This window comes from Urocampus carinirostris, chromosome 10, assembly GCF_059441175.1.
Source record: "Urocampus carinirostris isolate Australia breed hairy pipefish chromosome 10, RoL_Ucar_1.0, whole genome shotgun sequence".
NCBI classification, from domain to species: Eukaryota; Metazoa; Chordata; class Actinopteri; order Syngnathiformes; family Syngnathidae; genus Urocampus; species Urocampus carinirostris.
The window spans coordinates 14,527,846-14,554,021 of record NC_142358.1 but is presented as its reverse complement, the minus strand read 5'-3'; the positions used below and the strand labels follow the sequence as shown (position 1 = coordinate 14,554,021).

General features: G+C 42.0%; 1 protein-coding gene and 13 non-coding genes across 14 annotated transcripts in view; all 14 read left to right on the top strand.

The window, feature by feature from the left end:
• The window catches only part of LOC148357873 (calpain-9), a 31,595-nt gene extending 10,626 nt beyond the window's left edge, over positions 1–20,969 (top strand). Inside the window, exons 7-20 of the mRNA XM_088346188.1 lie at positions 600–691; positions 852–926; positions 1,384–1,538; positions 1,713–1,864; positions 15,224–15,429; positions 16,026–16,071; positions 16,163–16,237; positions 16,317–16,377; positions 17,208–17,272; positions 17,950–18,018; positions 18,080–18,158; positions 20,303–20,419; positions 20,592–20,650; positions 20,728–20,969. Of these exons, the coding sequence (XP_088202314.1) occupies positions 600–691; positions 852–926; positions 1,384–1,538; positions 1,713–1,864; positions 15,224–15,429; positions 16,026–16,071; positions 16,163–16,237; positions 16,317–16,377; positions 17,208–17,272; positions 17,950–18,018; positions 18,080–18,158; positions 20,303–20,419; positions 20,592–20,650; positions 20,728–20,754 (1,278 nt within the window). The 3' untranslated portion in view covers positions 20,755–20,969. The remainder of the gene's footprint in view (positions 1–599; positions 692–851; positions 927–1,383; positions 1,539–1,712; positions 1,865–15,223; positions 15,430–16,025; positions 16,072–16,162; positions 16,238–16,316; positions 16,378–17,207; positions 17,273–17,949; positions 18,019–18,079; positions 18,159–20,302; positions 20,420–20,591; positions 20,651–20,727) is intronic.
• trnak-uuu (transfer RNA lysine (anticodon UUU)) lies at positions 6,659–6,731 on the top strand. Its single transcript has one exon. It is a non-coding gene; the product is annotated as a tRNA-Lys (tRNA).
• Positions 7,427–7,499, top strand: trnak-uuu (transfer RNA lysine (anticodon UUU)). Its single transcript has one exon. It is a non-coding gene; the product is annotated as a tRNA-Lys (tRNA).
• Positions 8,011–8,083, top strand: trnak-uuu (transfer RNA lysine (anticodon UUU)). The gene has a single exon. It is a non-coding gene; the product is annotated as a tRNA-Lys (tRNA).
• Positions 8,403–8,475, top strand: trnak-uuu (transfer RNA lysine (anticodon UUU)). The gene has a single exon. It is a non-coding gene; the product is annotated as a tRNA-Lys (tRNA).
• trnak-uuu (transfer RNA lysine (anticodon UUU)) lies at positions 9,172–9,244 on the top strand. Its single transcript has one exon. It is a non-coding gene; the product is annotated as a tRNA-Lys (tRNA).
• On the top strand, positions 9,756–9,828 carry trnak-uuu (transfer RNA lysine (anticodon UUU)). The gene has a single exon. It is a non-coding gene; the product is annotated as a tRNA-Lys (tRNA).
• Positions 10,148–10,220, top strand: trnak-uuu (transfer RNA lysine (anticodon UUU)). The gene has a single exon. It is a non-coding gene; the product is annotated as a tRNA-Lys (tRNA).
• Positions 10,917–10,989, top strand: trnak-uuu (transfer RNA lysine (anticodon UUU)). The gene has a single exon. It is a non-coding gene; the product is annotated as a tRNA-Lys (tRNA).
• trnak-uuu (transfer RNA lysine (anticodon UUU)) lies at positions 11,501–11,573 on the top strand. Its single transcript has one exon. It is a non-coding gene; the product is annotated as a tRNA-Lys (tRNA).
• On the top strand, positions 11,893–11,965 carry trnak-uuu (transfer RNA lysine (anticodon UUU)). The gene has a single exon. It is a non-coding gene; the product is annotated as a tRNA-Lys (tRNA).
• trnak-uuu (transfer RNA lysine (anticodon UUU)) lies at positions 12,662–12,734 on the top strand. The gene has a single exon. It is a non-coding gene; the product is annotated as a tRNA-Lys (tRNA).
• Positions 13,433–13,505, top strand: trnak-uuu (transfer RNA lysine (anticodon UUU)). Its single transcript has one exon. It is a non-coding gene; the product is annotated as a tRNA-Lys (tRNA).
• On the top strand, positions 14,203–14,275 carry trnak-uuu (transfer RNA lysine (anticodon UUU)). Its single transcript has one exon. It is a non-coding gene; the product is annotated as a tRNA-Lys (tRNA).
• Positions 20,970–26,176: the final 5,207 nt, after the last annotated feature.

The window sequence follows — 26,176 nt, the reverse complement described above, 5'->3', positions numbered from 1 at the left end:
CTCATGATCATGGTATCTCCCCTGCCAGGTAAGTGGTTTCAATCAAAAGATCACAGGCTAACAGCCATATTGGAAATAATGTTACAAGTCTTTTTATTTGTATATGGAAATTATGTGGCCGAACAAACGGTTTACAACAAGGAACATACAACGATGCAATAATATTTAAGAAAAAAATCGTTGGACACCAAACGTACCGATAAAACAACAGTATTTATTTTACAAGAGTTAAAATTAACCAACTAAAATGTTTTATAAGAAGCCAGTTCAAATACTGGCTGCCTCACAGTTGCGTGCTAATAAACAATTCCATACCTAAGGATCGATTAAACAGGTTGAACAGACAAACCCATTAAGCAGATAACCAAGAGAAACCTGAGACTGCAAAGGTTCAAACACAAAAAGCCACACTTATTTGAAATGCCACATCGTTGTCAGAAATAATAAGAAATAGTCTTATCTGGTACACACGAGCTGTTAAAACATATTTTCTAAAGCTAATGATAATCCAAAAATCAGCAAAACTAATATTAATGTTGGAAAAATGTTCTGTTTTGCGTTTTACTTTGATTCAAATATTATTTACTGTACATCCCCAGGTGCAGACCCTACATGGAGCAGTGGACCTGGTGCGGATACTCAACCCATGGGGTAACACAGAGTGGTTGGGGCCATGGAGTGACCGAGATGGGTTTGCACAATTTCAGTTGTAAAATAAAAGTCAAATACGACTGCTCCTTTGTACAAAACAACTGGCAACCAATAAAATAATTGTAACTCAGATCCCAAGCTTTTTATTTTGGGAAGAATTACCCATTCTTCTGATTTACTCTCTTGCATAAATTTTGCAGGCCCGAATGGAACACAGTAAGCGCAGAAGAGCAAAAACGATTGCAAAGAATCCGACGAGAGGACGGGGAGTTCTGGTAGGTTCAATCACTGAATGGACTAAATCAGTGTTTTTCAAAACCCCTGTGCCGCGACACAGTAATTAATTGTCGTACTGTGCCATGGGAAATTATCCAATTTGTGTGTCTGCGCGTTCTTGCGAAAGCCATTTTTCATTTGCATTTACTTTTACTGGAGATGCAACGGCAACAACTGGTGATGTTTCTTGTTTTGAAGAAATGTGCCTTGGCTCAAAAAAGGTTAAAAACACTGGTCTAAATCTACAGAAAGAAGGAACAGAACTCAAGTTTTACATTGTAGAACAAGTTTTTAGTCTGTTTACTAAGACCAAAGGTCCAAATTCAGGCCTCTAGCCTGTACAACAAGGAGAAATGTTAAATTCAAAAAGTAAAAAAAGCTGAAATGGTAATCCTTGCCATGACGGATAACGAAATCTGGTAACTAAGAGAAGTGAAAGTCAGAATTGTGGTGCAGGATGTCGGTGTCTGACTTCCGGCAGAACTTTGAGACTATGGAGGTGTGTCACCTGGCTGACCTTCAGAATGATGCTGGCGTTCAGCCGTGGTCGTGTGCAATGCATCATGGGACTTGGGTGCCACGCGTCTCTGCAGGGGGCTCTCCAAAAGGGGGTAAACACACACCGACATGATGCACCAGATATAAAAGAACTTAAATGTAATATCTTTGACAATGTAGTTTTTAATTCTAAAGGTTTAAGTAATGTTTTGCAGATACCGTAAACTAAACAACATAGACCAAAATCTTTGCAAAATACTTACCCCTTGCATGTGTTTTTTTTTTAGGTTGGTTCTGGCAAAACCCGCAATACTGCTTGGTCCTCTCCCAAGGAGGGTCACCTGAACATTCTGAGCGCTGCGCCTTCATTTTGGCTCTCATGCAGAAATATCAACGACGCAGAGGCATAGACCTGTCCATCGCCCTGCACATATACCCGGTATACAATATCAAACATAGGCATGAGTCATGCAAGATTGCACGCTTACACTTATACTTATACAGGTGGAAATATTTAGGTTTTGGGAAGTTAATCGATAGCTTTGATATAATATTTCAACTCGCTCCTTATTCTCTATTTGAAGCAGTTTGCTGGTACAGTATGCATTTTTTATCGAAACATCAAAGTTTAAGTCTCAGTGAATAATAGGACTTATGCGCATATATTTACTTAGGTTGCACACCCGATAAGGCATCAAATCTTGAAGGTTAGGCTCAAGCTGCTGTAAGGTGTTATTACCAAAATAATGAGCAGAATTTAGACATTCTTTCATTGAGATCCACTAATCAAGTCTACTGGTAAAGGGACTTAACCGAACATTTTTCTTTGAGTTCCATCTATCTATTACCGGTGTAGGCACTGAGCTATACACCGAATTCTCGGGCCAAGAAGCTGCTAGCAGAGACGGATAACTTAATTGGGAGAGCATCAGTATTTTTATCGGTGTGTGCAGGATTCATGTCCTTTTTCAGGTGTTCGTATTACCAAAACAACATTTATGAGCAGTACTTAGAAAATTTATTTTGTTGAGTTCTATTGATCTTTTACCGGTAAAGTCACTTGGGCAAAAAAAACCCACAAAAAAACAACGAATTCTCAGACAAAGACACTGCTAGCAGAGCCTGGATGGCTCAGTTGGTAGGGCATTAGGTTCCTACACGGAGAGTCCGGTGTTTAAGTCTCTAATCAGGTGTTCTTCTTACCAAAACCTCTAATGTTCCTGAGCCTTACTTGAACAATAATCTTCATTGAGATCCATTTATCTTTTACTGGTGAAGGCAGTAGCAAAACACTGAATTCTCGGGCAAAGGAGCTGCTAGCAGAGCCTAGATAGCCTAATTGGTAGAGCATCAGTATCTTAATCTGAGTGTGCAGGATTCATGTCCCTTTTCAGGTGTAACACTGATTTTATGCCATGCGAGCCTGGATAGCTCAGTCGGCAGAGCATCAGACTTTTAATCTGAGGGTTTCGGGTTGAAGTCCCTGTTCAGGTGTTATTACCAAAAGATTCTTGAGTATTAGTTTAGTAGTATTTTTCATTGAGTTCCATTTAGCTTTTACCAGTAACAAAACATAGGCAAACACTGAATTCTCGGGCAAAGAAGCTGCCAGCAGAGCTTCGATATCTTATTTAGTAGAGCATCTGTATTTTAATCTGAGTGTACACGATTCATGTTCTTTTTTAGGTATTGTTATTACTAAAACACAAACATTCGTTAGCAGCAATGTTCCCTCTAATTTTCTACGGGTCTGAGCGTTCACACAAAGTCGGTGAGCAACGCTTGAAACAACAGTGAGCCACCATAATCCCAAGTGTGGCAAGATAATTCATTATCAAACATGTCCAAAACTTGACATCAAGTTACATTTTGCTGAGTTTCCGGCAATGCAAAATTATTTTATTCTTTTGAATGAATTGACTCATGTACTATTGCAAAGCTTGTACGGCCTACATACGTCGTTTGTTCTTACAATTCTTTCACAAGATATCCATTTCTTGTCATTTCCTGATATATTTTGTCGCATTTTTGGGGGCTTATTTAGTCGGTTGTAAGATACCGAACTGTACTTAATCACATTTTTAGTGGAAGTACAATGTTGAGAACACGATTCACTTGATATAATTGGAAATTATTTGAATGCAACACAAACTTTTTATTCTTTTTTCGGTGTGGTTTTTTTCTACTTTTTTTTTTTAATTCTTTTAAAAAAAATCTCATTGTGTTTATTTTTTCCAAGCTGTTACTTTTTTCTTTTTGTTCTCTATTTACTTTTTTCCTATATTTCTTTCTTTTCTTTTCTTCTGGCTTTTTTCTAAATTTTTCCTTCTTTTTTATCTTCCTTTTGTTTCTTTTTTTCTGAGCTTTTCACTACTTTTTAATTTTGGTATTTTTTTGTTCTATTCCCCCCTTCCTTTAAGTCATTTTGTGCATAATTTTACTCAATATTTGGTCATGTTGGGATTAAAGAAGCAAAAACAACCTGAAGAGCCGTTTATGACCCTTTTTAGTGAGCCGAGCCGAAGAAGCCGGTTCTCGACATACTCTACTAACTTTACTCAACTTCATTCGACTTCAAAATACCGCATTTAGGACACAACGTCAGGGGAACCCGTGTATGTTTACCTTCATGCACTGTAACTTTGACTTAAGTCGCTTCGTAATAAGAAATTTTGAGCCCTCATTTTTGTGCGCTGGCTAGATATTCTTGTGCGCCAAGAATGTGTGAGTAGTGCGCAATTGCGCACGAGCGCAGTTTAGAGGGAACACTGGTTAGCAGTACAACAAAATCTTACATTGAGGTCCATTAATTTACCAGTAGGAGCACTTGGGAATAAACTAATTATCAGACAAATATATCAGTAGCAGAGCCCAGCTATCTCAGTCAGTAGAGCATCAGACTTTTAATCTGTGGGTCTAGCGTTCAAGTCCCTGTTCAGGTGTTCTTCTTACCAAAACATCAAACTTTTGTGTGCGGTGTTTGGACAGTATCTATCATTGAGTTTTTTCAATTTACCGGTAAAAGCACTTAGCCCAACACCGATTTTTCTGGCAAAATGGCTGCTGTTATAGCCTGGGGAGCTGGTTGTCATTAGAGCCTGGATAGCTCAGTTGGTAGAGCATTAGACTTTTAATCTGAGGGTCCAGGATTGTAGCCCCTGTACAGGTGTTCTTCTTTCCAAAATCATCCTACATTCGTGGGTGGTACTTGGACAATATATGTTTTCACCGGTAAAAGCACTTAGCCCAACACTGATTTGTCCGGCAAAATTTCTAACAATAGGGCCTGGAGAGCTCAGTCGGTAGAGCATCAGACTTTTAATCTGAGGGTCCAGGGTTCAAGTCCCTGTTCAGGTCTTCTTCTTACCAAAACATCAAACTTTTGTGAACTGTTTTTGGACAGTGTCTTTCATTGAGTTTTATCTATTTACTGGTAAAAGCACTTAGCCCAACACCGATTTTTTTGGCAAAATAGTTGCCATTAGAGCCTGGATAGCTCAGTTGGTAGATCATTAGACTTTTAATCTGAGGGTCCAGGGTTGAAGCCCCTGTACAGGTGTTCTTCTTACCAAAATCATCCTACATCCGTGGGTGGTAATTGAACAATATATGTTTTCACCTGTAAAAGCACTTAGGCCTACACTGATTTGTGTGGCATAATACCTGGCATCAGAGCCCGGATAGCTCAGTTAGTAAAGCATTAGACCTTCAATCTGAGGGTCTAGGGTTATAGCCCCTGTACAGGTGTTCTTCTTTCCAAAATCATCCAATGTTCATGGGTGGTACTTGGACAATATATGTTTTCACCGGTAAAAGCACTTAGGCCAGCACTGATTTTTCTGGCAAAATGGGTGCCATTATAGCCTGGATAGCTCAGTTAGTAAAGCATTAGACTTTCAATCTGAGGGTCTAGGGTCTAGCCCCTGTACAGGTGTTCTTCTTTCCAAAATCATCCAACGTTCGTGGGTGGTACTTGGACAATATATGTTTTCACCTGTAAAAGCACTTAGGCCAACAATGATCTGTGCGGCAAAATAGCTGGCTTCAGAGCCTGGAGAGCTCAGTCAGTAGAGCATCAGACTTTTAATCTGAGGGTCCAGGGTTCAAGTCCCTGTTCAGGCGTTCTTCTTACCAAAACATCAAACTCTTGTGAGTGGTTTTTGGACAGTATCTTTCATTGAGTTTTATCAATTTACCGGTAAAAGCACTGAGCCCAACACCGATTTGTCTGGCAAAGTGGTTGCCATTACATCCTGGATAGCTCAGTTGGTAGAGCATTAGACTTTTAATCTGAGGGTCAAGGGTTGAAGCCCCTGTACAGGTGTTCTTCTCACCCAAATCATCTTACATCCGTGGGTGGTAATTGGGCAATATGTTTTCACTGGGGGCAGCACGGCAGCGCAGTGGGTAGCGTGTGTGCGGCACAGATCATGTCTTGGGAACCTCCTGCGTGGGTTCAAATCTAGCTCCAGACTTTCTGTGCAGAGTTTGTATGTTCTCCCCGTGCTTGCGTGGGTTTCCTCCGGGCACTCCAGTTTCCTCCCACATTCCAAAAACATGCATTTCAGTTGAATTGGTAGGTCTAAATTGTCCCTAGGTGGAAATGTGCGAGTGAGTTGTATGTCCCCGTGTGACCTGCGATTGGCTGGCTATCATTTTAGGGTGTCCCCTGCCCACTGCCCAATGATTGCTGGGATGAGCTCCAGCACCCCGCGACCCTACTGAGGATAAGCGGTGTAGCTGATGAGATGTGATGTTTTCCCTGGTAAAAGCACTTAGGCCTACACTGATCCGTCCGGCAAAATCCTTGGTAGCAGAGCCTGGATAGCTCAGTCGGCAGAGCATTAGATTTTTAATCTGAGGGTCCACGGTTCAAGTCCCTGTCCAGGCGTTCTTCTTACTAAAACATCAAACTTTTGTGTGCGCTTTTTGGACAGTATCTATCATTGAGTTTTTTCAATTTACCGGTAAAAGCACTTAGCCCAACACCGATTTTTCTGGCAAAATGGCTGCTGTTATAGCCTGGGGAGCTGGTTGTCATTAGAGCCTGGATAGCTCAGTTGGTAGAGCATTAGACTTTTAATCTGAGGGTCCAGGATTGTAGCCCCTGTACAGGTGTTCTTCTTTCCAAAATCATCCAACGTTCGTGGGTGGTACTTGGACAATATATGTTTTCACCGGTAAAAGCACTTAGGCCAACAATGATCTGTGCAGCAAAATAGCTGGCATCAGAGCCTGGATAGCTCAGTCGGTAGAGCATCAGACTTTTAATCTGAGGGTCCAGGGTTCAAGTCCCTGTTCAGGCATTCTTCTTACCAATACATCAAACTCTTGCGAGTGGTTTTTGGACAGTATCTTTCATTGAGTTTTATCAATTTACCGGTAAAAGCACTGAGCCCAACACCGATTTGTCTGGCAAAGTGGTTGCCATTACATCCTGGATAGCTCAGTTGGTAGAGCATTAGACTTTTAATCTGAGGGTCAAGGTTGAAGCCCCTGTACAGGTGTTCTTCTCACCCAAATCATCTTACATCCGTGGGTGGTAATTGGGCAATATGTTTTCACTGGGGGCAGCACGGCAGCGCAGTGGGTAGCGCGTGTGCGGCACAGATCATGTCTTGGGAACGTCCTGCGTGGGTTCAATTCTAGCTCCAGACTTCCTGTGCGGAGTTTGTATGTTCTTCCCGTGCTTGCGTGGGTTTCCCTCGGGCACTCCAGTTTCCTCCCACATTCCAAAAACATGCATTTCTGTTGAATTGGTAGGTCCAAATTGTCCCTAGGTGGAAATGAGCGAGTGAATTGTATGTCCCAGTGTGCCCTGCGATTGGCTGGCAATCATTTTAGGGTGTCCCCTGCCCACTGCCCAATGATTGCTGGGATGAGCTCCAGCACCCCGCGACCCTACTGAGGATAAGCGGTGTAGCTGATGAGATGAGATGTTTTCGCTGGTAAAAGCACTTAGGCCTACACTGATCCGTCCGGAAAAATCCTTGGCAGCAGAGCCTGGATAGCTCAGTCGGTAGACCATCAGACTTTTAATCTGAGGGTCCAGGGTTCAAGTCCCTGTTCAGGTGTTCTTCTTACTAAAACATCAAACTTTTGTGTGCGCTTTTTGGACAGTATCTATCATTGAGTTTTTTCAATTTACCGGTAAAAGCACTTAGCCCAAACACCGATTTTTCTGGCATAATGGTTGCCATTAGAGCCTGGATAGCTCAGTTGGTAGAGCATTAGACTTTTAATCTGAGGGTCCAGGGTTGTGTTGTAGCCCCTGTACCGGTGTTCTTCTTACCAAAATCATCCTACATTCGTGTGTGGTACTTGGACAATATATGTTTTCACCGGTAAAAGCACTTAGGCCAACATTGATCTGTCCGGCAAAATAGCTTTCATCAGAGCCTTGATAGCTCAGTTGGTAGAGGATTAGACTTTTAATCTGAGGGTCCAGGGTTGTAGCCCCTGTACAAGTATTCTTCTTACCAAAATCATCCTACATTTGTGGGTGGTACTTGGACAATATATGCTTTCACCGGTAGAAGCACTTAGGCCAACACTGATCTTTCCGGCAAAATAGATGGCATTAGAGCCTGGATAGCTCAGTCGGTAGAGCATCAGACTTTTAATCTGAGGGTCCAGGGTTCAAGTCCCTGTTCAGGTGTTCTTCTCAAAACCTCAAACTCTTGTGAGTGGTTTTTGGACAGTATCTTTCATCGAGTTTTATCAATTTTCCGGTCAAAGTATTGAGCCCAACACCGATTTTTCTGGCAAAATGTTTGCCATTAGAGCCTGGATAGCTCAGTTGGTAGAGCATTAGACTTTTAATCTGAGGGTCCAGGGTTGTGTTGTAGCCCCTGTACAGGAATTCTTCTTACCAAAATCATCCTACATTCGTTCGTGGTACTTGGACAATATATGTTTTCACCGGTAAAAGCAGTTGGGCCAACAATGATCTGTGCGGCAAAATAGCTGGCTTCAGAGCCTGGATAGCTCAGTCGGTAGGGCATCAGACTTTTAATCTGAGGGTCCAGGGTTCAAGTCCCTGTTCAGGCGTTCTTCTTACCAAAACATCAAACTCTAGTGAGTGGTTTTTGGACAGTATCTTTCATTGAGTTTTATCAATTTACCGGTAAAAGCACTGAGCCCAACACCGATTTGTCTGGCAAAGTGGTTGCCATTACATCCTGGATAGCTCAGTTGGTAGAGCATTAGACTTTTAATCTGAGGGTCAAGGGTTGAAGCCCCTGTACAGGTGTTCTTCTCACCCAAATCATCTTACATCCGTGGGTGGTAATTGGGCAATATGTTTTCACTGGGGGCAGCACGGCAGCGCAGTGGGTAGCGCGTGTGCGGCACAGATCTCGTCTTGGGAACCTCCTGCGTGGGTTCAAATCTAGCTCCAGACTTCCTGTGCAGAGTTTGTATGTTCTCCCCGTGCTTGCGTGGGTTTCCTCCGGGCACTCCAGTTTCCTCCCACATTCCAAAAACATGCATTTCTGTTGAATTGGTAGGTCCAAATTGTCCCTAGGTGGAAATGAGCGAGTGAGTTGTATGTCCCCGTGTGCCCTGCGATTGGCTGGCAATCATTTTAGGGTGTCCCCTGCCCACTGCCCAATGATTGCTGGGATGAGCTCCAGCACCCCGCGACCCTACTGAGGATAAGCGGTGTAGCTGATGAGATGAGATGTTTTCGCTGGTAAAAGCACTTAGGCCTACACTGATCCGTCCGGAAAAATCCTTGGCAGCAGAGCCTGGATAGCTCAGTCGGTAGACCATCAGACTTTTAATCTGAGGGTCCAGGGTTCAAGTCCCTGTTCAGGTGTTCTTCTTACTAAAACATCAAACTTTTGTGTGCGCTTTTTGGACAGTATCTATCATTGAGTTTTTTCAATTTACCGGTAAAAGCACTTAGCCCAAACACCGATTTTTCTGGCATAATGGTTGCCATTAGAGCCTGGATAGCTCAGTTGGTAGAGCATTAGACTTTTAATCTGAGGGTCCAGGGTTGTGTTGTAGCCCCTGTACCGGTGTTCTTCTTACCAAAATCATCCTACATTCGTGTGTGGTACTTGGACAATATATGTTTTCACCGGTAAAAGCACTTAGGCCAACATTGATCTGTCCGGCAAAATAGCTTTCATCAGAGCCTTGATAGCTCAGTTGGTAGAGGATTAGACTTTTAATCTGAGGGTCCAGGGTTGTAGCCCCTGTACAAGTATTCTTCTTACCAAAATCATCCTACATTTGTGGGTGGTACTTGGACAATATATGCTTTCACCGGTAGAAGCACTTAGGCCAACACTGATCTTTCCGGCAAAATAGATGGCATTAGAGCCTGGATAGCTCAGTCGGTAGAGCATCAGACTTTTAATCTGAGGGTCCAGGGTTCAAGTCCCTGTTCAGGTGTTCTTCTCAAAACCTCAAACTCTTGTGAGTGGTTTTTGGACAGTATCTTTCATCGAGTTTTATCAATTTTCCGGTCAAAGTATTGAGCCCAACACCGATTTTTCTGGCAAAATGTTTGCCATTAGAGCCTGGATAGCTCAGTTGGTAGAGCATTAGACTTTTAATCTGAGGGTCCAGGGTTAGGTTGTAGCCCCTGTACAGGAATTCTTCTTACCAAAATCATCCTACATTCGTTCGTGGTACTTGGACAATATATGTTTTCACCGGTAAAAGCAGTTGGGCCAACAATGATCTGTGCGGCAAAATAGCTGGCTTCAGAGCCTGGATAGCTCAGTCGGTAGGGCATCAGACTTTTAATCTGAGGGTCCAGGGTTCAAGTCCCTGTTCAGGCGTTCTTCTTACCAAAACATCAAACTCTAGTGAGTGGTTTTTGGACAGTATCTTTCATTGAGTTTTATCAATTTACCGGTAAAAGCACTGAGCCCAACACCGATTTGTCTGGCAAAGTGGTTGCCATTACATCCTGGATAGCTCAGTTGGTAGAGCATTAGACTTTTAATCTGAGGGTCAAGGGTTGAAGCCCCTGTACAGGTGTTCTTCTCACCCAAATCATCTTACATCCGTGGGTGGTAATTGGGCAATATGTTTTCACTGGGGGCAGCACGGCAGCGCAGTGGGTAGCGCGTGTGCGGCACAGATCTCGTCTTGGGAACCTCCTGCGTGGGTTCAAATCTAGCTCCAGACTTCCTGTGCAGAGTTTGTATGTTCTCCCCGTGCTTGCGTGGGTTTCCTCCGGGCACTCCAGTTTCCTCCCACATTCCAAAAACATGCATTTCTGTTGAATTGGTAGGTCCAAATTGTCCCTAGGTGGAAATGAGCGAGTGAGTTGTATGTCCCCGTGTGCCCTGCGATTGGCTGGCAATCATTTTAGGGTGTCCCCTGCCCACTGCCCAATGATTGCTGGGATGAGCTCCAGCACCCCGCGACCCTACTGAGGATAAGCGGTGTAGCTGATGAGATGAGATGTTTTCGCTGGTAAAAGCACTTAGGCCTACACTGATCCGTCCGGAAAAATCCTTGGCAGCAGAGCCTGGATAGCTCAGTCGGTAGACCATCAGACTTTTAATCTGAGGGTCCAGGGTTCAAGTCCCTGTTCAGGTGTTCTTCTTACTAAAACATCAAACTTTTGTGTGCGCTTTTTGGACAGTATCTATCATTGAGTTTTTTCAATTTACCGGTAAAAGCACTTAGCCCAAACACCGATTTTTCTGGCATAATGGTTGCCATTAGAGCCTGGATAGCTCAGTTGGTAGAGCATTAGACTTTTAATCTGAGGGTCCAGGGTTGTGTTGTAGCCCCTGTACCGGTGTTCTTCTTACCAAAATCATCCTACATTCGTGTGTGGTACTTGGACAATATATGTTTTCACCGGTAAAAGCACTTAGGCCAACATTGATCTGTCCGGCAAAATAGCTTTCATCAGAGCCTTGATAGCTCAGTTGGTAGAGGATTAGACTTTTAATCTGAGGGTCCAGGGTTGTAGCCCCTGTACAAGTATTCTTCTTACCAAAATCATCCTACATTTGTGGGTGGTACTTGGACAATATATGCTTTCACCGGTAGAAGCACTTAGGCCAACACTGATCTTTCCGGCAAAATAGATGGCATCAGAGCCTGGATAGCTCAGTCGGTAGAGCATCAGACTTTTAATCTGAGGGTCCAGGGTTCAAGTCCCTGTTCAGGTGTTCTTCTCAAAACCTCAAACTCTTGTGAGTGGTTTTTGGACAGTATCTTTCATCGAGTTTTATCAATTTTCCGGTCAAAGTATTGAGCCCAACACCGATTTTTCTGGCAAAATGTTTGCCATTAGAGCCTGGATAGCTCAGTTGGTAGAGCATTAGACTTTTAATCTGAGGGTCCAGGGTTGTGTTGTAGCCCCTGTACAGGAATTCTTCTTACCAAAATCATCCTACATTCGTTCGTGGTACTTGGACAATATATGTTTTCACCGGTAAAAGCAGTTGGGCCAACAATGATCTGTGCGGCAAAATAGCTGGCTTCAGAGCCTGGATAGCTCAGTCGGTAGGGCATCAGACTTTTAATCTGAGGGTCCAGGGTTCAAGTCCCTGTTCAGGCGTTCTTCTTACCAAAACATCAAACTCTAGTGAGTGGTTTTTGGACAGTATCTTTCATTGAGTTTTATCAATTTACCGGTAAAAGCACTGAGCCCAACACCGATTTGTCTGGCAAAGTGGTTGCCATTACATCCTGGATAGCTCAGTTGGTAGAGCATTAGACTTTTAATCTGAGGGTCAAGGGTTGAAGCCCCTGTACAGGTGTTCTTCTCACCCAAATCATCTTACATCCGTGGGTGGTAGTTGGGCAATATGTTTTCACTGGGGGCAGCACGGCAGCGCAGTGGGTAGCGCGTGTGCGGCACAGATCTCGTCTTGGGAACCTCCTGCGTGGGTTCAAATCTAGCTCCAGACTTCCTGTGCAGAGTTTGTATGTTCTCCCCGTGCTTGCGTGGGTTTCCTCCGGGCACTCCAGTTTCCTCCCACATTCCAAAAACATGCATTTCTGTTGAATTGGTAGGTCCAAATTGTCCCTAGGTGGAAATGAGCGAGTGAGTTGTATGTCCCCGTGTGCCCTGCGATTGGCTGGCAATCATTTTAGGGTGTCCCCTGCCCACTGCCCAATGATTGCTGGGATGAGCTCCAGCACCCCGCGACCCTACTGAGGATAAGCGGTGTAGCTGATGAGATGAGATGTTTTCGCTGGTAAAAGCACTTAGGCCTACACTGATCCGTCCGGCAAAATCCTTGGCAGCAGAGCCTGGATAGCTCAGTCGGTAGAGCATCAGACTTTTAATCTGAGGGTCTAGGGTTCAAGTCCCTGTTCAGGTGTTCTTCTTACTAAAACATCAAACTTCTGTGTGCGCTTTTTGGACAGTATCTATCATTGAGTTTTTTCAATTTACCGGTAAAAGCACTTAGCCCAACACCGATTTTTCTGGCAAAATGGTTGCCATTAGAGCCTGGATAGCTCAGTTGGTAGAGCATTAGACTTTTAATCTGAGGGTCCAGGGTTGTGTTGTAGCCCCTGTACAGGTGTTCTTCTTACCAAAATCATCCTACATTCGTGTGTGGTACTTGGACAATATATGTTTTCACCGGTAAAAGCACTTAGGCCAACATTGATCTGTCCGGCAAAATAGCTGGCATCAGAGCCTTGATAGCTCAGTTGGTAGAGGATTAGACTTTTAATCTGAGGGTCCAGGGTTGTAGCCCCTGTACAAGTATTCTTCTTACCAAAATCATCCTACATTTGTGGGTGGTACTTGGACAATATATGTTTTCACCGGTAAAAGCACTTAGGCCAACATTGATCTGTCCGGCAAAATAGCTGGCATCAGAGCCTTGATAGCTCAGTTGGTAGAGGATTAGACTTTTAATCTGAGGGTCCAGGGTTGTAGCCCCTGTACAAGTATTCTTCTTACCAAAATCATCCTACATTTGTGGGTGGTACTTGGACAATATATGTTTTCACCGGTAAAAGCACTTAGGCCAACAATGATCTGTGCGGCAAAATAGCTGACATCAGAGCCTGGATAGCTCAGTCGGTAGAGCATCAGACTTTTAATCTGAGGGTCCACGGTTCAAGTCCCTGTTCAGGCGTTCTTCTTACCAAAACATCAAACTCTTGTGAGTGGTTTTTGGACAGTATCTTTCATTGAGTTTTATCAATTTACCGGTAAAAGCACTGAGCCCAACACCGATTTGTCTGGCAAAGTGGTTGCCATTACATCCTGGATAGCTCAGTTGGTAGAGCATTAGACTTTTAATCTGAGGGTCAAGGGTTGAAGCCCCTGTACAGGTGTTCTTCTCACCCAAATCATCTTACATCCGTGGGTGGTAATTGGGCAATATGTTTTCACTGGGGGCAGCACGGCAGCGCAGTGGGTAGCGCGTGTGCGGCACAGTTCATGTCTTGGGAACCTCCTGCATGGGTTCAAATTCAGCTCCAGACTTCCTGTGCGGAGTTTGTATGTTCTCCCCGTGCTTGTGTGGGTTTCCTCCGGGCACTCCGGCTTCCTCCCACATTCCAAAAACATGCATTTTAGTTGAATTGGTCGGTCCAAATTGTCCCTAGGTGTAAATGAGCGAGTGAGTTGTATGTTCCCGTGTGCCCTGCGATTGGCTGGCAACCAGTTCAGGGTGTCCCCTGCCCACTGCCCGATGATTGCTGGGATGGGCTCCAGCACCCCCGCCACCCTACTGAGGATAAGTTGTGTAGCTGATGAGATGAGATGTTTTCACCGGTAAAAGCACTTAGGCCTACACTGATCCGTCCGGCAAAATCCTTGGCATCAGAGCCTGGATGGCTCGGTCGGTAGAGCATCAGACTTTTAATCTGAGGGTCCAGGGTTCAAGTCCCTGTTCAGGTGTTCTTCTTCCCAAAACATCAAACTTTTGTGTGCGGTTTTTGGACAGTATCTATCATTGGGTTTTATCAATTTACTGGTAAAAGCACTTAGCCCAACACCAATTTTTCTGGCAAAATGGTTGCCATTAGACCCTGGATAGTTCAGTTGGTAGAGCATTAGACTTTTAATCTGAGGGTCCAGGGTTGTGTTGTAGCCCCTGTACCGGTGTTCTTCTTACCAAAATCATCCTACATTCGTGTGTGGTACTTGGACAATATATGTTTACACCGGTAAAAGCACTTAGGCCAACATTGATCTGTCCGGCAAAATAGCTTTCATCAGAGCCTTGATAGCTCAGTTGGTGGAGCATTAGACTTTTAATCTGAGGGTCCAGGGTTGTAGCCCCTGTTCAGGTGTTCTTCTCAAAACCTCAAACTCTTGTGAGTGGTTTTAATCTCAGGGTCCAGGGTTGTGTTGTAGCCCCTGTACCGGTATTCTTCTTACCAAAATCATCCTACATTCGTGGGTGGTACTTGGACAATATATGCTTTCACCGGTAAAAGCACTTAGGCCAGCACTGATTTTTCTGGCATAATAGGTAGCGTTATAGCCTGGATAGCTCAGTTAGCAGAGCATTAGACTTTTAATCTGAGGGTGCAGGGTTACAGCCCCTGTACAGGTGTTCTTCTTACACATATCATCCTACATTCGTGGGTGGTACTTGGACAATATATGTTTTCACCGGTAAAAGCACTTAGGCCAACACTGATGTGTCCGGCAAAATGCCAGGTATCAGAGCTTGGATAGCTCAGTTGGTAGAGCATCACACTTTTAATGTGAGCGTCCAGGGTTCAAGTCCCTGTTCAGGTGTTCTTCTTACCAAAACATCAAACTTTTGTGAACGGTTTTTTGGACAGTATCTTTCATTGAGTTTTATCATGCGTTTGACGCTGGTTTTGCTCTATCAAGGCACCTAAAGAGGGCACCCACCTGACGCCCGAGGATTTGAGCAAGCTTCGGCCCGTGATAAGCAGCAGCTACTACTCATCGCGGCGGGAAATGGTCCTTCGCGGCCACCTACCGCCAGGTCGCTACGTCATCATCCCGTCCACAGCTGAACCGAATCAACAGGGAGCCTTTCTGCTCCGTGTACTGACTGAGCAAGAACACGCCAGGTGAGCAGGGTTGGGCAGGGTTACTTTAACTTGATTACTTTCAATTACTTTTGGATTACTCCAATACCAAATATGCTAATAAAAGACAAAAGAAACTAAATATGAATAAAATTACTAAATGTTGTGCAGGCTTGGGGACTAACGGAATACATGGAACGGCAAAAATGATGTTGGCAAGCTGTTTGGATTTATTTTCATTTTGTTTCTGTCGCATTTTATGTTAGTTTTGCCGGAGATCAAAGAGATCAAAGCCGGGAGAGAAAGCTTACCACGTGTTGTGAGTCATAATTTTATTCATATTTAGTTTCTTTTGTCTTTTATTAGCATATTTGGTATTGGAGTAATCCAAAAGTAATTGAAAGTCATCAAGTTAAAGTAACGCTACCCAACCCTGCAGGTGAGTCTTGTTGTTTCAGCACCTGAAGATTTCATTTTGGACTCTACATTTTTGTGGATAGGGCCAGATCCGAGAGAGAGATGGATTCAGGAGATTCATTTGTCATGTTTTTTGTTCATCATGCTGACCATCTAACGGTGCTAAAGAATTCATCCATAACGCCTATAAAAATGTTTCAAAAATTCTGATGTTTCTCCAGCCCAGCTCAACACCCAACAGCATGTGACCTCACCTCAATAGCAGCGGTAATTCACGCTCTTTATCCAGTTAAAGCATTTAACTTCATTTGCATGATAACATTATGAAAAGTGATTCTGAATTTGTATCGTCCAACAGCCTCATTATCCGCACCAAGCAGCGCTCCCTTCACTCAAAGCCATGATGCAGCTCTTCAAGAAGCACTGCAGCAAGGTTTGGAGAGCAGTCGTCATTGAGAAGTTTTTACATGATTCCATATTTCATTGATATTTTATGAATTTCATGTGACCAGAGAGGTTTCTGCAAACCACATCACCTTCACAGTCTCCTGACAGAGGCCATCCAAGGAGGGGGTCAGTGCCATTTTATTTCAAGTCAGATCACATTTAGTGTATGGCCCTCAATCACAGAGAGTCTCAAAGGACTGCAAAGACCCACAAATATGTTAGTTCAAAATCCTCTGATCTAAAACCTGCATGAGGGCAAGGGTAGACAAAAAATGATAGAAAGTCATAACAAGATGATATTAAAGGTTTCTTGTAACAGTAAATGAGAAACCCAGGAAAAGGCAATCACACCAAAAACTTTACATTTTACTCTTAACATATGTATATTATCATTATCATTACTATTATCCGATGTTAGTTTTATTTGTAATTTGTCTAATTGATTTTCATTAATATGAATAACCAAGCAGCACAGCGGCGCAGTGGTTATTGCGTCTGCGGCACAGAGGTCGTGAGATCAAACCTTCCTGTGTGGAGTTTGCATGTTCTCCCCGTGCTTGCGTGGGTTTCCTCCGGACACTCCGGTTTCCTCCCACATTCCCAAAACATGCATAACAGGTTAATTGGCCTGTCCAAATCGTCCCTCAGTGTGAATGAGCGAGTGAGTTATCTGTCTCTGTCTTCCCTGCAACTGGCTGGCAACCAGTTCGGGGTGTCCCCTGCCCACTCCCCGAAGATAGCTGGGATGGGATCCAGCACCCCTGCGACCCTACTGAGGATAAACTGTGCAGATAATGGATGGATGAATGGATGAATAACTAAACAATCAAAAATTTAGAAGAAAAAAATATATATTATTTCTAATTTCTTCAACTACATTCTTCTAGTGTGTGTGCATGTAACATATGTGTATAAGGTATGTGCGTAATTGTATGGTTGTTTTTTTTTTTTTTCAGTATTGGCAGGTAGTGAGAAGAACTTGGTTCTAGAACACTGCAAGAGCTTGGTGGTCCTCATGGATGTATCCTAAAGGATACACACATACTTGTAAACACTCAACATTTTATGTGGGGCTAAGACTTAAAACCTTAACCTTAAATCAAACCATAGCACTCAAAGTACATTTCAGAGCATAGATAGCTCAGTTGGTAGAGCATCAGACTTTTAATCTGAGCGTCCAGGGTCCAAGTCCCTGTTTAGTTGTTTATATTACCAGGACAACAAGAAGTCCTGAGCAGAACTGACACGGGTCCATTTATCAAGTCTACTAGTTAACTGTCTTAGCTAAAAAAGCGACTTCCTGGGCAGAGAAGACTTTACTTTAGCCTGCCTAGGTCATTTGGTAGAGCATCAGACTTTTAATCTGAGGGTCTATGGTTCAATTCCTTGTAAAGTTGTTTTGATTACCAAATCACAGAGTCTTCCTAAACAGAACTTAAACAATATCTTTCAGGTCCATTAATCAAGTGAACTGGTAAGTGAACTGGGCAGAAAAGCTGCTGTTCTAAGCAAAGGGTTAAAACTCTTAGCCTAAAAACACCCATAGCACTATCTAAAAAGGTTTTTGCCTATTACGTGGAAGTGTTAACTCTTATTCAAGTTGTTGTGAAAGGCAAAAACCTCAGACTTTTCAGTACATCAGGCACCCTGGTTTCTTCCAAGCCAAATTTGATTTCCTTGACATTACGTTCCCTCCAGAGTCAAGGAATTGCTCAATTAACATGGTTGGAGTTCCAAGCACTTTGGGATAAGATTCGACTGTGGACGGTAAGCCTGTGTTTGACTTTAAGACTGTGGTTTATTTTATGTCTAACATTGATTTTGTAAGGATATCTTCCTGGCCTACGACAAAGACAAGACAAAACGCCTAGAGTACAAAGAAGTGGCCCCAGCTCTGAAAGCAGCAGGTACCAGGGAATGCTAAAAAAGGAGACTCAAATACCTTGCAGTTGCTCATCTGAACTGCTGAGAGTGACAATATACATAATATTGAATCTTAGTTTGACTAAATCAGTTTCTATCGACATTTTTGTAAGCAGGGAACGTTTTTGCATTGAATACACATACCTGTCAATTTCAGCCAATTGCTGCCCTCATTAATGATTGTCATTCCCCTTACCAAGCATTAATAAACCTCACAAACACAATGCAGCACCTATTTACTCACAGCAAGATGGACTATTTAGAATACGGCGAAAATATTTGCAAACTACGATGCTGTTGTTGTCTGCTACCAGTGAGAGCAGAAATAGGCATGACAAAACAAAAATTGTTTTATGCCGTACACAATTTGAAATGATTAAAAATAAAAAGTATAAAACAAAGGGAAAATATATACATTGACGGGTATGATTATTATTCATCTGGGTGTTTCAAATGTATTGAATTGAGATTTTACCACTTAAACATATTCAGTAATTTTAAAAAGTCAGATTTATTTTCATTGTTAAATATTTATCTGCTGAGACAAGCAATTCAGCCTAAATTGAAAATTTACAATTTAGAAATATAAATACATTTTAAAAAAATATATATTTTAACCTTGTTTCCAGGAACATAAGAAGAGTAATACATACAATGAACAATTTTAATGCCCGGTGGAACATTTGAATTATTGTTTTGCAAGATCAAGCATCTGGTCAATTATCTGCTATCGTCATTTGAAAAGAAAATTGCAGTTATGTGAACCCCAAAAGCTCAGGACCTTAAAGGGACATTGTGCAAAATTTGACTACTAGATATCACTGTATTTTGTGTAACTGAAAAAAAAATGCTACAAAGCACAAAGAAGAATACAAACTACTGAGACTCAAAGTGACCAAACCGCACCATTTTTTCTCTTTTTTTTGCCTAGTCGTTGTTTTTGTTTTTTGGGGGGGTTTCTCGCAGAAGCAAGATGGCTGACACTTATGTCTGCTCCCTCGAGGTCATGCAGGTCCAAAATCCGGCCCGGGGGCCATTTCCGGCCCATGATCACATTTTCTCTGGCCTCTTTCATAAAATTAATAATATGTGACCAGCCTGAAATGTTGATCCGAATATAAAATACTTTTGTACAAAAAAAAATCACAATTTCACTAGATGATGGCCACCTTGTCCTTTGCTTTCTGTGAGAATTTTGGCCCACCCCATTTCTGACATAGCGACTGTAAATAAAAAAAAAAGGAAAGTCGACTGACAAGTGGAAGTTGAAGTATTTTTTTCAGCAAAATCCGAAACAATTGTGTCTGCGTGATTTGCCAAGAAACTGTAGCTGTTTTCAAAGAATATAATATCAAAGAGCACTGTTAGACTAAACATGCTGACTATAAAAAGAGACGAACGCTGCGAAAAGGTGGCTTTTTTATGAGACCCTGCGGGTCAAATAAAAAAGCTACCGAGGCGGGCAACAAGGTCGCAGCGCTGGTCGCTAAGCACTGCAAACGTTTCACGGAGAATTAATTTATGAAAGACTGTTCAAAAAATGCCAGGCGAAATAGTCGACCAGATCTGGCCCGCTTTCTGAAAACTTTGGATTCCCCTGCTCTAGGTGAACCTCATGCTTTACCAAAAATAATACAAATTTCTCCACCTATGAGTAATAGTACACTCTGTCCCTTTAACCCAGGGGTCTCCAAAAAGGTATGAGCGGGCTCCAGATAGCCCTCTAAAAGCACCTGAGTAGCCTGCAGACTTGTGAAATTATTTCACCAGTAATGGGTTTTACTGATTTTCTATTAAATTAAATCTCTAACTGGGATAAGAAATTACTGACTTGAACAGTGTTTTAGTGGTTGACTGTGCTTATTTTAATCCTACTCCTAAATAAAACAACCTGGCAATACAACATAATAATACCATTGTAAAGACATAGTAATAACATAAGTTTCTAGTTTAGAAATGAATTTCAAACTGGTAGCCCTTTGCACTAATCAGAAACTAAAGAGTAGCTCTCAGGTTAAAAAAAGGTTGCCAAACATATTTTGTATGATTAAGATCAGATATGATTACATGAAATTTGTGGTGCCAAATAATCCTTACGTCTGCTATGGTTATCTTTTGTGTGGTGTAGGCATTGTGGTGGATGACCTAGTGATGCAGCTAGTGGGCCTGAGGTACACAGAACCAGATATGACCATTAGCTACCCTGGTTTCCTGTACCTTGTCATGAAACTGGAGAGCATGATCCGTAAGAACACACAAAACGGGATGAGGCACTCTATGGAAACAATATTGGGAAACATCCATTAAAAAATAGAATACAATAATCCTTTTTTTCCAAGAGAAAGTAGCTTTGTTGTTCCACTAATATTGTCACTAACAGTTAGCACCTCTCGGGTTTCTATTTTTTCCCCTGACAGACAAATTTCACGCATATGACCTGGTAGGAATGGGCTGCATTTCATTAAACTACAGACAAGTATGTCTAATTCTCCAGGATCCATTTACTGGTTGACATGAAAGGATTTTAAAACCAGCGGTTCTGTTGTGTTCCAGTGGCTCCACATGACCATCTATAACTGATGCAGAAGAGTCGCAGGATATCCTTCAGTTTTTCTCCTGAATTTTTGAGGCATTTTCTCTATAAATGTATACTGTAGCTGTGCTGACATAAGGATGGCAGAAAAACTGTTGTTGTTTTGTTCAAGCCATAATTAAAACGTGACTGTTTGTTTTTCTGTTTACTTGTCTAGTATGCTTCAGATTTGTGTAATAAACAAACTTTTATTTTTCTGTGATTGCTATGTACATGTGTGTTTATCAACAGTATACAGGACTGTCTCAGAAAATTAGAATATTTTAATTAAGTTGTATTCTGTACCACGATTACAAAACAAAAGTGTCATACATTCTGGATTCATTGCGAATCGACTGAAATATTGCAAGCCTTTTAAAATTTTCTATATTTCCGATTTTTACTAGTATGATTTAGTATGCAAAACAACAGTCCTTAGCATAATTTAGATGTTCTTTCATTGAGGTCTATTACTCAACTGTGCTGATAAAGGTAGTTCACCAAAAACTGAATTCTAGGACAGAGAAACTAATAGCAGAACATCAGATGTTTAATCTAAGAGACTTGGAATCAAGTCCCTGTTCAAGTGTTTTATTACCAAAGTAAAAAGCTGTTCTGAGCAGAGTGTTGACAATATATTTAATTTAAGTCCATTTATCAGTTACCATTAAAGGTATTTGGCCAAAAACTGAATTCTAAAACGACAAATGCTTTGGATGGATAGCTCAGTCGGTAGAGCATCAGACTTTTTATCTGAGGGTCCAGGGATCAAGTCCCTGTTCAGGCATTCTTCTTACCAAGGCAACTAACGGCCCTGAGCGCTATTGGAGACAGGGATGTCAAACCAGATCTGACCAACCAATTGATTTAATCCATCTGTGAGCCAATGCTGAGAGAAGCACAAGGAAAAAGTGTATGGTTTCACATCAAACAATTACCTGCAGTTTTAAATGTGTCACCTGGTGCCACTCCCAAAGCAAACCACACACTCTAGCTGCATTTGTTGACTATCATTCCAGAGAAGATTTGAGCAGAATTTAGACGTTCTTGAGGTCTATAATCAATGTTTTTTTTTTTTTAATAGAAGTCATGGACATACAAGGAAATACGATTGCACTTGCGTGTGGTGCATGAATGTCGGTCGCTCTTACACATTTTCTGCTGATTTATGTTTCTTTTTTACTTGTACTTTTTTCACTATTATTTTGAAATTGGATATTTGAGGTTTCACCATAATGAGCAACATTAAAACAATAAAATACTTACAAATTGCTATATCTTAGCTGGATTATAAGGAATAATGGATGCAGCTGAGTATATTGTGTTTGCATAAGTCTATTTGTGTCCTTCACAACACAAGTTGTGATCAGAATACCAGAAATCTTAGCCAATAGAGCCTTAGTCAGTTGGACACTAAATAAGACTGTCTTTCACAAATAAACCCCAGTATAGAAAACGTAATACATCTTAACGGTCAAAGGGAGAAACCTTCAACTGGCTACATTACATAAAGTGTAAAATTACAATGATACACACAAGTGTTCCCAGGCCCATGTTATCATTGCTTAACTTTAAAGGTTAGATCCTGTGATGTCTACGGGGAGTATTTAGCGTTTTAGTAACGGTGACCAGCCGATTGGGAATTTCAGTACTATTTTGCATCTTGTTACATTTCACATGAGCAGTCAATGTCAACAGAAACTCAAATCAATCCAAAAAAAAGTCCAAAAAGCCGTATTGCACTCTCACGCACATACGTACAGCGGTCATATTTAAGAAGTTATTTCAAGTTTTGAAACAGTTCTGAATACTTGAAAGGCTTTAGGATTATGTGTCTTAAGTCTAAAAATAATAGAAACAGATGTCAGAGAGACTACAACTGAAATACAAAAGATATTATTATCATATTGCTCAAAATCAAGCATTATTATCTTGAAAAGTTGTGTTTTTTTCCCTCATAGCAATTAGGTTATGTTCGTTAAGACAGCTAAGCTCCAACCATACCCTGCGCAAGCTAACAAACAGTGATGCTAATCATTTGAGACAGTTGGAACGCGACCTACTTGTTCAGGACTCTCAAACACACACACACGCACATCATTTTTTCTGCATATGGTTTGACTACCATCACATTACCTTCAATTTTATTCAAAATGAAATGAAATGAAATGATCTGCATTTATATAGCGCTTTTCAAGTCAATGACTTCCCAAAGCGCTTTACATTGTGCTTCACATTTCCCAATAGCGGCCGTGATCTGTGCAGCCATGTAAGGCGCTAACCTGCTTATTAGGGGTAATTGGGGGTTAAGTGTCTTACCCAAGGACACTTCGACAAGTAACACGGACAAGCCGGGATTCGAACTGGGATCCCTTAATCCTAAAACGATCGCTCTACCTCCTGAGCTACTGCCTTCAAAAGACACTTGCGGATCCGTTAACCGTCTGGGTTGACAGGGTACCACTTCATATAGTGTGTCTTGGACAAGTACAGCCTGATGGCACCCTTCTCTCTTCGGGCCATTTTTTTGGTTTGGAGTTTGTTAACCATACAATGGGTAACAGGAAGAATCCTCCTTATTTGACTCAGACACTGGACCTGGAATTCCTAGGAAGTACTAACCAAGCCTGACCTTGCTTAGATTCCAAGATCAAACGAGATCAGGCATTCTTAGGGTAGAACGGCTGTAACAAAATACATTATTATTAAGTAATTTTGTAGGTTTAACTTTGAACTTCATCAGTAAGCGACCAACAGTAAGGGAGTAGTTGGAGACTTTAAAAGGTGACAACTGACACAACCCCACTGTGGTTAAGCAAAGCTTTCATTCTCTCTGGTCCTACCATCGGTAACAGAACACATAGACTCAAAAGCCGTTATTGGCCAACGCTCACACCCGGGCACTCGCCTCCCTGACAGCCTGTCTGACTCACCAATTGTCAAGCTGTTCAACTCAATTACCTCTTTCATTCCTTGCTTTTCTAACAGCGAGGTGTTTAGTGAACAACATCCCACTGAACCCCATGAAAACAAAGGTGATAATCCTGGACTTCAGGAAGGGGAAAGCAGACCCAGCTCTGCTTCACATTAACATGGACATTGTGGAAAAGGTCTACTCCATCTAATTCCTGGGCGTGCAAATCTCTGAGGACCTCTCCTGGTCAGCAAACACCAAAGCGGTGATAAAGAAGCCCCAGCAGCGACTTCATTTTCTGAGTGTTCCCAGAAGGAACAACCTGAAGGAGAAGCTGTTGGTGAAATTCTACAGCGCTACCATAAAGCGCATCCCCACGTACTGCATCCCAGCATGGTAAGCAGGATGCTCTGCAGCAGACAGAAAAACCCTACAGAGGATCATAAACACGGCCCAAAAGATCACCGTCTGCCCCCTAGCCAGCCCTAAGGACATTGCCAGCTTTGGTGACCTCAGCAGAGCTAAACACATTCCGAAGGTCTCCTTACACCCCAGGCACAACTTTTTCGAACGTTTACCATTGGACTAACAGGGCCTAAACAAACAGACAGACAGCTATCAATACACTGAACAACAAGAACACATAGGACACATGGAACATAGTTTTAAGAGCAATGTCCCAGATGTGTGTATTTTCTTTTTTTAGATGTGAGTTCTTTTTTATTAGAGGTGAATATTTTATGTTTTTAAAAAATATATATATTTCATACAAGTATATTTTGATAAGTTGAGAGAAACTCTCAATTTCTTTGTAGCAGAATGGCGATAATAAAGGTGATTCTCATTCAGATACTTTCATCCACATGGAATTAAAGGACACACTCAGATGCAAAGATTAAATACGAAATTTTAGTTTTAAAACAACGATATGAAACTATTCCCAAGAATATGAACTCAACATGAAATTTTGCTGCAGACCACTTTGTACAAGACACAAAATTCCACTAGGGGGCGTCAGATGTCATCAAAATAGTATGTCACCGCAGACGAGTTGTTCGACTACAAAAAGTAACGTTACATTGTTTGAGACACTGCAGTTAAAAGCTTGCTAAACTGTGCACGCCCGACGAAAGACACGGTGGGAAGGAAGTGTGCATTGCAAAACTGACGAGAGTCATGCACACTTACACGGGAAACTTGAGATTTTGCCTTCAAAATAGAAGCTATACAAAATGGTTGCTTTACAAACTGAGAGGCTCGGGTCTTCTTGGAGGCTCACAATAAATTATGATTTGGGGATGTAAATTTGATCATTAAACGATTATTGACAGTCGCAGTCTCGAGTCAAGATTTTCTGTAGTTGTTTAAAGCCCCAATGTGTAATATGTGACCACTAGATGTCACTGTGTTGTCTAGTGCAAGCGAGGGCGAGTGATACACGGCAGAGCGTGGCGACAGGATGCCAGAAGAACATGGCGCCGATCGAAGAAGGGATTCCACGTGGATAAAAAATAAATACAAATTTATCGACCTATGATTTTTTTGTAATAAAAATTGACATTGGTATGAAAGTTCAAGTACTTTTGCCTAGTATTCAAATACTGTAAGTGTTGTTGTTTTTTTTTCCTGGATAAACTTTTTGTACCACTAGGAGGCACTAAATATTACACACCGTCCCTTTAAATTTGATTTAATATATTTAGAATAAATTTTATGTCTGTTATCGAAAGGAGCTAAAGATTTTTCTAACTTTTGCAAAGACACTTAGTTGCCTTTTTTACAATTTTGTATTTTTTTTGAATGCCATAAACATCTGTGACTTTTATTTCAAGTAAAAAAATATCACGGAGTTTCCTCGATAGGCGGCACAGTGGCTGGGTGGTTAGCGCGCAGACCCACGGTGCAGGGGTCCAGTGTTCAATTCCAGCAACTACAGCCTCTGTGTTTGCATGTTCTCCCCGTGCATGCATGGGTTTCCTCCAGGCACTCCGGTTTCCTCCCACATTCCAAAAACATGCATGTCAGGTTAAATAGCTGGTCCAAATTGTCCCTAGGTGTGAATGAGCGAGTTAGTTGTCTGTCTCTGTGTGCCCTGCAACTGGCAGGCAACCAGTTGAGGGTGTCCCCTGCCCACTGCCCAAAGATAGCTGGGATGGGCTCCGGCACCCCCGTGACCCTACTGAGGACAAGCGGCACAGAAAAAGAACGGATGGATATGTTTCCTCAATGTTCTCTTGTTGATTGATGGTAGTTAGCAAATTCAGCTACAGTGTGTGCTTTGTGTGTAGTGCCTGGCTTTGGTGATGCAGGGGACATAGCAAAAAATGCAGGTCATTATTTGGCTCATTTTTCTCTTGTGCTTCTCTCAGCACTGTCTCACGTGCCATATTTGGCCTGCGGGCCATGAGTTTGACAATGTGATCTTGACGAATACAATTGGCACAAGTACATTTTTATAACAAGTTGTAAGATACATTGACAGATGTAAATGTCAAGTCATGTTTTTTTGTATAACC